The sequence below is a fragment of the Oncorhynchus nerka genome, linkage group LG15 (assembly GCF_034236695.1).
Source record: "Oncorhynchus nerka isolate Pitt River linkage group LG15, Oner_Uvic_2.0, whole genome shotgun sequence".
Lineage (NCBI taxonomy): Eukaryota > Metazoa > Chordata > Actinopteri > Salmoniformes > Salmonidae > Oncorhynchus > Oncorhynchus nerka.
Genome location: NC_088410.1, coordinates 16,629,981 through 16,643,648, shown reverse-complemented (window position 1 = coordinate 16,643,648; position 13,668 = coordinate 16,629,981). Strand labels below are relative to the sequence as shown.

Genomic DNA, 13,668 nt, shown 5'->3' with positions numbered 1-13,668 from the left:
TAGGCTCACACTCGGAGCACTATATGTAGTATTAAATTACGGTAATAATAAAAATACACTTGTAGGACACATTTCCAGTGCATAAGGTAAAGACGAAACTAAAAAAACTATACCTCAAAATGTAGAAAAACATCACACTACCTGTAGGCATAGCAACCGAGATAGGACACCTTTTATTTTACAGCCATGTGTTTACCAAGTTGTTACTTAGAAATGACGTTTTAAAATAGTCCTTACCTAATTAATTGCATAGTAATTACACAGTAAAAATCAATGATTCTGTTCCATAGGTTACTATTTTATTCATATATCCACTTCATCATCAATAATAAAGCCGATACACAACCGTACATAGGATATTCATACAAACAAGTGGTGGTGTTCAGTTAAAACCTGAAAGTCTTTAGTCTGAATACCATCCTATTCACGAGGTAGACTTACTTTTGACCAGGGCGCCATTTCAGACACAAACAAACAGTGCAGATAGATAGTATCACAACCCATTGAGATGAGTTAAGACTGCAAGAAGGCAGGTATTATAGGACAAAAGTAGTTACAAGAGATAGATCCGGGTCGTATTCATTAGTGCACACCGTAGCAAATCATAGTAGAACATGTGGCAACGAAAACAAGAGTTTCTTATTGACCAGGTTCAGAATGGCCCGCCAGCCCTCCCATTAAGGCATCGTTGACTTGAATGGGGATGTCGGTTTGAGGGATTATGGGTGTAGTATGTGGTAATAATGATGCAAAACAGTGATTCACATCATTTACATGGCTGCATTTGTTTTATTGAATGTAAATCTGCTTATTTGAAGGATTTGGATTAGCTCAATAAATAAATACAACATCAGGATATGTCAAGAAGACTGTACAAACTGTAATCCTCCATTTCTTATCTTTTTCCAGTATAAATGTTTCTGATCTTTATTTTTTATATAATTTGTAACTGTGTCAGTCTCAGGACTGTTGTGCAAAGCTGAATCTTCCTTTCCCCAGGTTTTAGACTGACTTATTGAAAGAGAAGAAACGTCACTCTTTCTTTTATCTCCCTCTCTCTGTGTGTCTCTCTGTGTGTCTCTCTGTGTGTCTCTCTGTGTGTCTCCCTCTACCTCTCTGACAAACCATCAGGTGATGGACATTTGCTCTGAGATTTTTCAAGTACATTTTTCATCTACACAACGATTACACCCCAATAGAAAATTAGTTTCTACTGAACAAATTGGTAGGTAGGTATTGGTAGGTCACTCCCCGTTTCCTTCCATTTGCTTCTGTTGACGAAACGTTTGAACAAACCCCTGTAGTGCCAGTAGTTGTATGATGTCCCTCTGTTCATAGAGGTACATCTGGGATTCCCATAGCATGCTCCCATCCCTGCCTCTGCCTCTCCTCTCCTCAGTAGCCGTTGACTAGTTGCTGTGCCAGGAGTTGGACGTTCTCCCTCTGTTCGTAGAGGTACATCTGGGTCTCCCACAGCATGTCCACCAGCACGGCGTCACTCACCTCATCCAGCATCACCTCCTGGGAGAGCTGGGGGCTCAGTCTGGGGGGGGATGGGAGGAGAGAGCAGGCTAGTTCAACAAGAGCACAGTGTCACACAGAATGTTTTTAACCCGTTACACTTGTGGGAATTGGCCTTTATGGAATAAAGATGAAATGCATAACCACTGTAGCAATGGAAAGGGAACCGTTAGGAGATAATGGGGACATTATTAGACTGAAGACAACAGTTCACCTGACAAGACTGAAGACAAAACACTTTGACTTTATGTGCATTTTACATTTACTGTTCTTTTCGCTCCATTTGTTGACTTCGAAAACTGAAAATACTCCGGATACATTCAGTAACATAAGAATATTCCTGGAAAACGTGGGGGAGGTGCAACACAAGACACAAAACAATGACAAGAGTTTCAGTGAGGACCAACTGGTGTCTCCAAGTGGAGACACACCTCTCCAGTGAGGACCAACTGGTGTCTCCAAGTGGATACACACCTCTCCAGTGATGACCAACTGGTGTCTCCAAGTGGAGACACACCTCTCCAGTGAGGACCAACTGGTGTCTCCAAGTGGAGACACACCTCTCCAGTGAGGACCAACTGGTGTCTCCAAGTGGAGACACACCTCTCCAGTGTGAGAACAGTTTCAACTATAAGGTGTTGTTTGGCGCTCTCCTAGCTGTGCCGTTGAGGAACCTGATCAAGCACACTTGTAGTTGATTTGTTTGGAACACAACCCTGCAATTACACAATTACTGTTGACGTTCACACAATACAAAAACAGGTCTGTTATAACTTACAATGTGTGTCAGGTGGGCATCATGTGACAGCTTGTTCCATTGCCAACATGTAAAATAGGATCTTCCAGGCTTCCACAAGGCAAACAGATTGTAACGTAGGTGGCCATAGAAAGGAGTCCTGAGTGCATTCAGGTGTGTGTGCCGTGCCAAAACAAACAAACACAGGCTGATTGTGTTCAGAACAACCCAGGGTATGACGCCACGTCATCTTGTAACTGAACAACAAACCGTGATCATAAAAACGCTGACACCTTAAACAACATGATGATTTGTGGTAGACAGTATCAGTATGACGAGGTTAGTGTCAGACTGACCTGTGGTAGACAGTATCAGTATGATGAGGTTAGTGTCAGACTGACCTGTGGTAGACAGTATCAGTATGATGAGGTTAGTGTCAGACTGACCTGTGGTAGACAGTATGACGAGGTTAGTGTCAGACTGACCTGTAGTAGACAGTATCAGTATGATGAGGTTAGTGTCAGACTGACCTGTGGTAGACAGTATCAGTATGATGAGGTTAGTGTCAGACTGACCTGTGGTAGACAGTATCAGTATGATGAGGTTAGTGTCAGACTGACCTGTGGTAGACAGTATGACGAGGTTAGTGTCAGACTGACCTGTAGTAGACAGTATCAGTATGATGAGGTTAGTGTCAGACTGACCTGTGGTAGACAGTATGACGAGGTTAGTGTCAGACTGACCTGTAGTAGACAGTATCAGTATGATGAGGTTAGTGTCAGACTGACCTGTGGTAGACAGTATCAGTATGATGAGGTTAGTGTCAGACTGACCTGTGGTAGACAGTATCAGTATGACGAGGTTAGTGTCAGACTGACCTGTGGTAGACAGTATGATGACAGTATCAGTATGATGAGGTTAGTGTCAGACTGACCTGTGGTAGACAGTATCAGTATGACGAGGTTAGTGTCAGACTGACCTGTGGTAGACAGTATCAGTATGATGAGGTTAGTGTCAGACTGACCTGTGGTAGACAGTATCAGTATGATGAGGTTAGTGTCAGACTGACCTGTGGTAGACTGTATCAGGACGAGGTTAGTGTCAGACTGACCTGTGGTAGACAGTATTATGGCAGTATGATGAGGTTAGTGTCAGACTGACCTGTGGTAGACAGTAGTATGACGAGGTTAGTGTCAGACTGACCTGTGGTAGACAGTATCAGTATGATGAGGTTAGTGTCAGACTGACCTGTGGTAGACAGTATCAGTATGACGAGGTTAGTGTCAGACTGACCTGTAGTAGACAGTATCAGTATGATGAGGTTAGTGTCAGACTGACCTGTGGTAGACAGTATCAGTATGACGAGGTTAGTGTCAGACTGACCTGTGGTAGACAGTATCAGTATGATGAGGTTAGTGTCAGACTGACCTGTGGTAGACAGTATCAGTATGACGAGGTTAGTGTCAGACTGACCTGTGGTAGACTGTATCAGTATGACGAGGTTAGTGTCAGACTGACCTGTGGTAGACAGTATGACGAGGTTAGTGGCAGACTGACCTGTAGTAGACAGTATCAGTATGATGAGGTTAGTGTCAGACTGACCTGTGGTAGACAGTATCAGTATGACGAGGTTAGTGTCAGACTGACCTGTGGTAGACAGTATCAGTATGATGAGGTTAGTGTCAGACTGACCTGTGGTAGACAGTATCAGTATGACGAGGTTAGTGTCAGACTGACCTGTGGTAGACAGTATCAGTCATCTCACACCAGGACCGGGCCCTGTCCACAGCACAACCATCAGAGTCTGTACACTGACAGACAGAAGGAGGGAGAGAGAGAGACAGAGGAAATCAGTGTGTTGCAGATTAGTAATAACACAGGGACCTCTTCAAACAGGGACCACTAGGACATTGGTTTCAGAGCGGAAATGTTGAATGAAAATGTGAGGATTTTTAAAATGTGAATTACTATCAGCTATTAGTGTCACCTACGTTTCACTAATTCAAACATTTAACTATGCAGGATTAAAGGTCACTCAATAAATCAAATCAACCAATCGTTAAACCAACTCACGCAGTCCACCAGCATCTTGCCCAGCTCCTTGGCGCCTACAAAGCTCTTGGCCAGTTCCAGAGGGTTGGAGGGTCTGAACACATCTACAGAGTTCACCACTACCTGGGGAGGCTTACCTGTCCCAATATAATAATATACACATCCATATGATCTCTACATATTATATACCAATATAAAGCTCTACCTGTCCCAATAAATATACACATCCATATGATCTCTACATATTGTAATATACCAATATAAAGCTCTTACCTGTCCCTAAAGAAACCACCACACCTAGACGCTGCACCTCCAGGCCACGCCCCTACATTCAAAATAAACAGAGAGAGAGAGAGAGACAGAGATGTTAAACAGACGAGTCAGTACAAAAGGAACATTTCAGATGAAACTTCTTAGAGTCACACCTCTGCTTTCAGCGATTTGTTGTATTGGTGGATCTCAGTCATGGCATCCAGTGTCGGGTTATTGGCCAGCAACCCTCCGTCCAGAAACCGCCCCATTGGTCGGAAGTAGGTGGGGGCGGCGCCACTGGAACGGGCGGCTCTCCACACGACCTGCTCTGATAGGCCAAGAGGGTTGGGGCTAAGCATCAAGTCAACCAATCAATCAGACAAAATCATGATTGATGATGAAAAAAGTTAAAGTGAAATTGGTGAGGTGTGAGAGCAGATTCACCAAGCATCTTCACTGTGACCCTTTCACCTCCACTCAGAGAGAACAGGCATCACACACACACACACAGAGACCAAACACACAGTCAGACCACACACAGACATAACATACAGAGCCATAACACACACACACACACACCTTGGTTGGTCACCTTCCTATGTTTTTTAGCAGGTTCCTGAGTGTATCCAACTATCAACACATCCTCATCCTCCCATCCTGAAAAAACAACACACACACTCATACCACCACCAGATGGAAACACAGCTGGCCCTGACACACACACTCCAAACACCGACACTCAGACCACAGGGCGATCATTATCAATCAAATGGTTTTATAAAGCCCTTTCTACATCAGCTGATGTCACCACGTGCTTATACAGAAACCCAGACTAAAACCCCAACCAGCAAGATGCAGATGTAGAAGCACGGTGGCTAGGAAGAACTCCTTAGAAAGGCAGGAACCTAGGAAGAACCCCTTAGAAAGGCAGGAACCTAGGAAGAAACCTAGAGAGGAACCAGACACTGAGGGGTCAGTCCTCTTCTGGCTGTGCCGGTTGCAGATTATAACAGTACATGGCCATTATCACTTCACACACACTGAGGTAGAACACAAACACAGCCTGCCCCCCCCCACTCTGTTACCTTGTGGTATGGTGAGGGGAAGGAAGGTGGCTGTGCCAGCGTAGGGGCGTTCTCTGGGCAGGGAGGGGGGTCATAGTTCCTAAAGAGATGGAGCTCTCCTGGATGTCTGTCTGCCAGCACACTGGTTACCATCACCCTTTGGAGAGAGACAGAAACACACACAGAGACAGAGACACACACACAGAGACAATATTAGAGAGACAAAGGAAACCTCAGGATGAGAGAAAACATACATTCATAGCTAATGAAAATACATTTGAAACTAATGAAATAGTGTTAGTATTACAGCAGCCCCCTGAATTGACCAATCAGACAAAGCCTGAGTGTTGCCATGGTTACCTGGGGTGCCGTACGTCTGTCATCATGGTGTTCTCGCCGAACTCTTTCTTCAGGAAGTCTTCCAGAGGGGCCGACTCGTAGGGTCGCGACCCCTTGAACACCTGCTCCTTCATACGGAAGTAGAGGCATCGCAGATACTCCATATCCTTACCTGGGGGGGAGAGAGAGAAGAGAGAGAGGAGATTTACGCCATATCCTTACCTGGAAAGGTACGACAGCATCTCACAAACAAACACTTTCAATGTGGAAAGGGTCTACGGTTCAAGGCTGCTCTTTAAGAAGTTAGGGACAACTTTGTATGAAAAAAAACAATCCATTAAAACTATTGAGGACCACATCAACTATATAAAACACATAACACCATATGAGTTTCTCTGCACACAGACACTCATAATACACACGCAGTAACATCTCACCATGGACGATAGCCAGGGCCAGTATGCCCCCTGTGCTGGTCCCAGAAACCCAGTCAAAGAGTTCCTTGATGGGCCTGCCAGCCTCTTTCTCCAGGGAGATTAACAACTGGATCAGAACCAAGCCTTTAATGCCCCCTCCATCCAGACACAGCAGTCTGTCTATCCTAGAGGAGAGAGGAGGCCATTAGTGTGACTCTTACACAGCAGTCTGTCTATCCTAGAGGAGAGAGGAGGCCATTAGTGTGACTCTTACACAGCAGTCTGTCTATCCTAGAGGAGAGAGGAGACCATTACACAGCAGTCTGTCTATCCTAGAGGAGAGAGGAGACCATTACACAGCAGTCTGTCTATCCTAGAGGAGAGAGAGACCATTACACAGCAGTCTGTCTATCCTAGAGGAGAGAGGAGACCATTACACAGCAGTCTGTCTATCCTAGAGGAGAGACCAGACCATTACACAGCAGTCTGTCTATCCTAGAGGAGAGAGGAGACCATTACACAGCAGTCTGTCTATCCTAGAGGAGAGAGGAGACCATTACACAGCAGTCTGTCTATCCTAGAGGAGAGAGGAGACCATTACACAGCAGTCTGTCTATCCTAGAGGAGAGAGGAGACCATTACACAGCAGTCTGTCTATCCTAGAGGAGAGAGGAGACCATTACACAGCAGTCTGTCTATCCTAGAGGAGGAGAGGAGACCATTACACAGCAGTCTGTCTATCCTAGAGGAGAGAGGAGACCATTAGAGTGACTCTTACACAGCAGTCTGTCTATCCTAGAGGAGACCAGGAGACCATTACACAGCAGTCTGTCTATCCTAGAGGAGAGAGGAGACCATTAGAGTGACTCTTACACAGCAGTCTGTCTATCCTAGAGGAGGAGAGGAGACCATTACACAGCAGTCTGTCTATCCTAGAGGAGAGAGGAGACCATTACACAGCAGTCTGTCTATCCTAGAGGAGAGAGGAGACAGCAGTCTGTCTATCCTAGAGGAGGAGAGGAGGCCATTACACAGCAGTCTGTCTATCCTAGAGGAGAGAGGAGACCATTACACAGCAGTCTGTCTATCCTAGAGGAGGAGAGACCATTAGACCATTACACAGCAGTCTGTCTATCCTAGAGGAGAGAGGAGACCATTACACAGCAGTCTGTCTATCCTAGAGGAGGAGAGGAGACCATTACACAGCAGTCTGTCTATCCTAGAGGAGGAGAGGAGACCATTACACAGCAGTCTGTCTATCCTAGAGGAGAGAGGAGACCATTACACAGCAGTCTGTCTATCCTAGAGGAGAGAGGAGACCATTACACAGCAGTCTGTCTATCCTAGAGGAGAGAGGAGACCATTACACAGCAGTCTGTCTATCCTAGAGGAGAGAGGAGACCATTACACAGCAGTCTGTCTATCCTAGAGGAGAGAGGAGACCATTACACAGCAGTCTGTCTATCCTAGAGGAGAGAGGAGACCATTACACAGCAGTCTGTCTATCCTAGAGGAGGAGAGGAGACCATTACACAGCAGTCTGTCTATCCTAGAGGAGGAGAGGAGACCATTACACAGCAGTCTGTCTATCCTAGAGGAGGAGAGGAGACCATTACACAGCAGTCTGTCTATCCTAGAGGAGGAGAGGAGACCATTACACAGCAGTCTGTCTATCCTAGAGGAGAGAGGAGACCATTACACAGCAGTCTGTCTATCCTAGAGGAGAGAGGAGACCATTACACAGCAGTCTGTCTATCCTAGAGGAGAGAGGAGACCATTAGACAGCAGTCTGTCTATCTCTTACACAGCAGTCTGTCTATCCTAGAGGAGAGAGGAGACCATTACACAGCAGTCTGTCTATCCTAGAGGAGGAGGAGACCATTACACAGCAGTCTGTCTATCCTAGAGGAGGAGAGGAGACCATTACACAGCAGTCTGTCTATCCTAGAGGAGGAGAGGAGACCATTACACAGCAGTCTGTCTATCCTAGAGGAGGAGAGGAGACCATTACACAGCAGTCTGTCTATCCTAGAGGAGGAGAGGAGACCATTACACAGCAGTCTGTCTATCCTAGAGGAGAGAGAGACCATTACACAGCAGTCTGTCTATCCTAGAGGAGGAGAGGAGACCATTACACAGCAGTCTGTCTATCCTAGAGGAGAGAGGAGACCATTACACAGCAGTCTGTCTATCCTAGAGGAGAGAGGAGACCATTACACAGCAGTCTGTCTATCCTAGAGGAGAGAGGAGACCATTAGAGTGACTCTTACACAGCAGTCTGTCTATCCTAGAGGAGAGAGGAGACCATTACACAGCAGTCTGTCTATCCTAGAGGAGAGAGGAGACCATTACACAGCAGTCTGTCTATCCTAGAGGAGGAGAGGAGACCATTACACAGCAGTCTGTCTATCCTAGAGGAGAGAGGAGACCATTACACAGCAGTCTGTCTATCCTAGAGGAGAGGAGACCATTACACAGCAGTCTGTCTATCCTAGAGGAGAGGAGACCATTACACAGCAGTCTGTCTATCCTAGAGGAGACCATTATTGTTACTCTTACACAGCAGTCTGTCTATCCTAGAGGAGAGAGGAGACCATTAGAGTGACTCTTACACAGCAGTCTGTCTATCCTAGAGGAGAGAGGAGACCATTAGAGTGACTCTTACACAGCAGTCTGTCTATCCTAGAGGAGAGAGGAGACCATTAGAGTGACTCTTACACAGCAGTCTGTCTATCCTAGAGGAGAGAGGAGACCATTACACAGCAGTCTGTCTATCCTAGAGGAGAGGAGACCATTACACAGCAGTCTGTCTATCCTAGAGGAGAGAGGAGACCATTAGAGTGACTCTTACACAGCAGTCTGTCTATCCTAGAGGAGAGAGGAGACCATTACACAGCAGTCTGTCTATCCTAGAGGAGAGAGGAGACCATTACACAGCAGTCTGTCTATCCTAGAGGAGGAGAGGAGACCATTACACAGCAGTCTGTCTATCCTAGAGGAGGAGAGGAGACCATTACACAGCAGTCTGTCTATCCTAGAGGAGAGAGGAGACCATTACACAGCAGTCTGTCTATCCTAGAGGAGAGGAGACCATTACACAGCAGTCTGTCTATCCTAGAGGAGAGGAGACCATTACACAGCAGTCTGTCTATCCTAGAGGAGACCATTAGACTTACACAGCAGTCTGTCTATCCTAGAGGAGAGAGGAGGCCATTAGAGTGACTCTTACACAGCAGTCTGTCTATCCTAGAGGAGAGAGGAGGCCATTAGAGTGACTCTTACACAGCAGTCTGTCTATCCTAGAGGAGAGAGGAGGCCATTAGAGTGACTCTTACACAGCAGTCTGTCTATCCTAGAGGAGAGAGGAGACCATTACTCTTACAGCAGTCTGTCTATCCTAGAGGAGAGAGGAGGCCATTAGTGACTCTTACACAGCAGTCTGTCTATCCTAGAGGAGAGAGGAGGCCATTAGAGTGACTCTTACACAGCAGTCTGTCTATCCTAGAGGAGGAGAGGAGGCCATTACACAGCAGTCTGTCTATCCTAGAGGAGAGAGGAGACCATTAGAGTGACTCTTACACAGCAGTCTGTCTATCCTAGAGGAGAGAGGAGACCATTAGAGTCTGTCTACCTCTTACACAGCAGTCTGTCTATCCTAGAGGAGAGAGGAGGCCATTACACAGCAGTCTGTCTATCCTAGAGGAGAGATTATTGTTACTCTTACACAGCAGTCTGTCTATCCTAGAGGAGAGAGGAGACCATTACACAGCAGTCTGTCTATCCTAGAGGAGAGAGGAGACCATTACACAGCAGTCTGTCTATCCTAGAGGAGAGAGGAGACCATTACACAGCAGTCTGTCTATCCTAGAGGAGAGAGGAGACCATTACACAGCAGTCTGTCTATCCTAGAGGAGAGAGGAGACTCTTACACAGCAGTCTGTCTATCCTAGAGGAGGAGAGGAGACCATTACACAGCAGTCTGTCTATCCTAGAGGAGGAGAGGAGACCATTACACAGCAGTCTGTCTATCCTAGAGGAGAGAGGAGACTCTTACACAGCAGTCTGTCTATCCTAGAGGAGAGAGGAGGCCATTAGAGTGACTCTTACACAGCAGTCTGTCTATCCTAGAGGAGAGAGGAGACCATTACACAGCAGTCTGTCTATCCTAGAGGAGAGAGGAGACCATTAGAGTGACTCTTACACAGCAGTCTGTCTATCCTAGAGGAGAGAGGAGACCATTAGAGTGACTCTTACACAGCAGTCTGTCTATCCTAGAGGAGAGAGGAGACCATTACACAGCAGTCTGTCTATCCTAGAGGAGAGAGGAGACCATTAGAGTGACTCTTACACAGCAGTCTGTCTATCCTAGAGGAGAGAGGAGACCATTACACAGCAGTCTGTCTATCCTAGAGGAGAGAGGAGACCATTACACAGCAGTCTGTCTATCCTAGAGGAGAGAGGAGACCATTACACAGCAGTCTGTCTATCCTAGAGGAGAGGAGACCAGTACACAGCAGTCTGTCTATCCTAGAGGAGAGAGGAGACCATTACACAGCAGTCTGTCTATCCTAGAGGAGAGAGGAGGCCATTAGTGTGACTCTTACACAGCAGGAGAAAGAGGAACAAGCCATTCAGACAATATGTAAAGTCATTTGTCTATATTGTACACTTGACTATTCATTCAAACTGGTGTTATAATTAATCAACCAACCAAAGAATCACACAGATCAGCAGGACGTTGAATTAAGAAAAAAACTGATACATTTCTAAATAACCAAAATAAAATACACAGAAACGTACTTCCTGCTTCCTGTTTTGAACCCGTCCACTTCCTCCCGGCCGCGACTCATGGCACCCACCGCCGCCGCAACGTGCATGATGTCCTCGAACCCTGTCGGCCAATCACAGACAAGGACCCAGGTCTAATCAACCAATAGGAGCGCAGAGTGGAATGGAAGAGAGGGACAGAGAGAAGGGGAGGAGCCTGGGGGGAAAAGGAGTGAGAGAAGTGGGAAGAGAGAAGAGAGGGGAGAAGTAACAGCATAACTCAAAATGCAGGGAGAGAACAGAGGGATGAATACAAACATGGAGCGATAGCAGAGGGAAGGATGAATTAAAAACAAAGCAGATGAATGTTTGAAGGGACTGACGAAGGGAGGAAAAAGAAAAAAGTGCGAAAAAGAGAGAAAGAAAGAAAAGGAGAAAGTCTTCAAAAGGGGAAGACCATAAGGTAAGGAGGATCACGATGCCGGAGAGAGGAGAGAGGAAGACCATAAGGTAAGGAGGATCACGATGCCGGAGAGAGGAGAGAGGGAAGAGAGAGAGAGAGAGAGGAAGACCATAAGAAGGAGGATCACGAGGGAGAGGAGAGAGGAGGAGACCATAAGGTAAGGAGGATCACGATGCCGGAGAGAGGAGGGAGGAGACCATAAGGTAAGGAGGATCACGATGCCGGAGAGAGGAGAGAGGGAGACCATAAGGTAAGGAGGAGGATCACGATGCCGGAGAGAGGAGAGAGGTAAGGAGGAGACCATAAGGTAAGGAGGATCACGATGCCGGAGAGAGGAGGAGGGAGACCATAAGGTAAGGAGGATCACGATGCCGGAGAGAGGAGAGAGGGAGACCATAAGCCGGAGAGAGGAGAGACCATAAGGTAAGGAGGATCACGATGCCGGAGAGAGGAGAGAGGGAGACCATAAGGTAAGGAGGATCACGATGCCGGGGAGAGGAGAGAGGGAGACCATAAGGTAAGGAGGATCACGATGTCGGGAGAGGAGAGAGGGAGAGGAGGATCACGATGAGAGGAGAGGGAGACCATAAGGTAGGAGGATCAAGGAGGATCCACGATGCCGGAGATGAGGAGAGAGAGGGAGACCATAAGAGGAGAGAGGGAGACCATAAGGTAAGGAGGATCACGATGCCGGAGGAGAGGAGAGAGGGAGACCATAAGGTAAGGAGGATCACGATGCCGGAGAGAGGAGAGAGGGAGACTTCAGTAACGAAAAGACAGAAAACAAAAAGAGGGGATGAAAGAAAGGATAAAACACCATCAAATAAAGGAGGGGTCAGAGAAGAGAGAGGGAGGGAGGTTCTGGGGTATTGGGGTCAGAGAAGAGAGAGGGAGGTTCTGGGGTATTGGAGTCAGAGAAGAGAGAGGGAGGTTCTGGGGTATTGGGGTCAGAGAAGAGAGAGGGAGGGAGGTTCTGGGGTATTGGGGTCAGAGAAGAGAGGGAGGGTGGTTCTGGGGTATTGGGGTCAGAGAAGAGAGAGGGAGGGAGGTTCTGGGGTTGGGGGTCAGAGAAGAGAGGGAGGGAGGTTCTGGGGTATTGGGGTTGGGGGTCAGAGAAGAGAGGGAGGTTCTGGGGTATTGGGGGGGGTCAGAGAAGAGAGAGGGTTCTGGGGTATTGGGGTGGGGGTCAGAGAAGAGGGTGGTTCTGGGGTATGGGGTCAGAGAAGAGAGAGGGTGGTTTTGGGGTATTGGGGTTGGGGGTCAGAGAAGAGGGTGGTTCTGGGGTATTGGGGTTGGGGGTCAGAGAAGAGGGTGGTTCTGGGGTATTGGGGTTGGGGTCAGAGAAAAGAGAGGGTGGTTTTGGGGTATTGGGGTTGGGGGTCAGAGGAGAGGGTGGTTCTGGGGTATTGGGGTTGGGGGTCAGAGAAGAGGGTGGTTCTGGGGTATGGGGGTGGGGGTCAGAGAAGAGAGGGTGGTTCTGGGGTCAGAGAAGAGAGAAGGAGGTTCTGGGGTAATGGGGTGGGGGTCAGAGAAGAGAGAAGGTGGTTCTGGGGTATTGGGGTTGGGGGTCAGAGAAGAGAGAGGGTGGTTCTGGGGTATGGGGTTGGGGTCAGAGAAGAGAAGAAGGAGGTTCTGGGGTAATGGGGTGGGGGTCAGAGAAGAGAGAAGGTGGTTCTGGGGTATTGGGGTGGGGGTCAGCGGGTGAAAGATTAAATGGTATCAGGGCCTGTATTCATAAAGCATCTCAGAGTAGGAGTACGGATCTAAGATCAGATCCCCTCTATCAAACTCATTATGATCAGAATGGCAAAAACTGATCCTAGCACTCCTACTCTGAAATGCTTGATACATATGTCCCCAGGAGGAGAAGGGTCAGAGAGACATTTGGGGATTGAGGATGGGGGGGGCTTTACCTATGCCTGGTGACGAAGCAACCTTCTTGGGGGGAGGATGGAAGTTGAGGGGGGAGGAGGGTGGGGCGCACCGCTGTACCCCTACACTACACAGCATGTCCAGTAGCACCTTTCTGTTGGCGCCTTCAGTCAATCAACACACCAA

At 47.4% G+C, this 13,668-nt stretch overlaps 1 protein-coding gene across 1 annotated transcript in view; it reads right to left on the bottom strand.

Moving 5' to 3' along the window:
- Window positions 1-277: 277 nt before the first annotated feature.
- Window positions 278-13,668, bottom strand: part of pla2g6 (phospholipase A2, group VI (cytosolic, calcium-independent)) — a 30,204-nt gene continuing 16,813 nt past the window's right edge. The window contains 12 exon segments of the mRNA XM_065001107.1: window positions 278-1,543; window positions 3,995-4,068; window positions 4,331-4,446; window positions 4,583-4,634; window positions 4,735-4,889; window positions 5,141-5,218; window positions 5,647-5,709; window positions 5,712-5,782; window positions 5,986-6,136; window positions 6,402-6,565; window positions 11,181-11,271; window positions 13,524-13,646. Of these exon segments, the coding sequence (XP_064857179.1) occupies window positions 1,396-1,543; window positions 3,995-4,068; window positions 4,331-4,446; window positions 4,583-4,634; window positions 4,735-4,889; window positions 5,141-5,218; window positions 5,647-5,709; window positions 5,712-5,782; window positions 5,986-6,136; window positions 6,402-6,565; window positions 11,181-11,271; window positions 13,524-13,646 (1,286 nt within the window). The 3' untranslated portion in view covers window positions 278-1,395.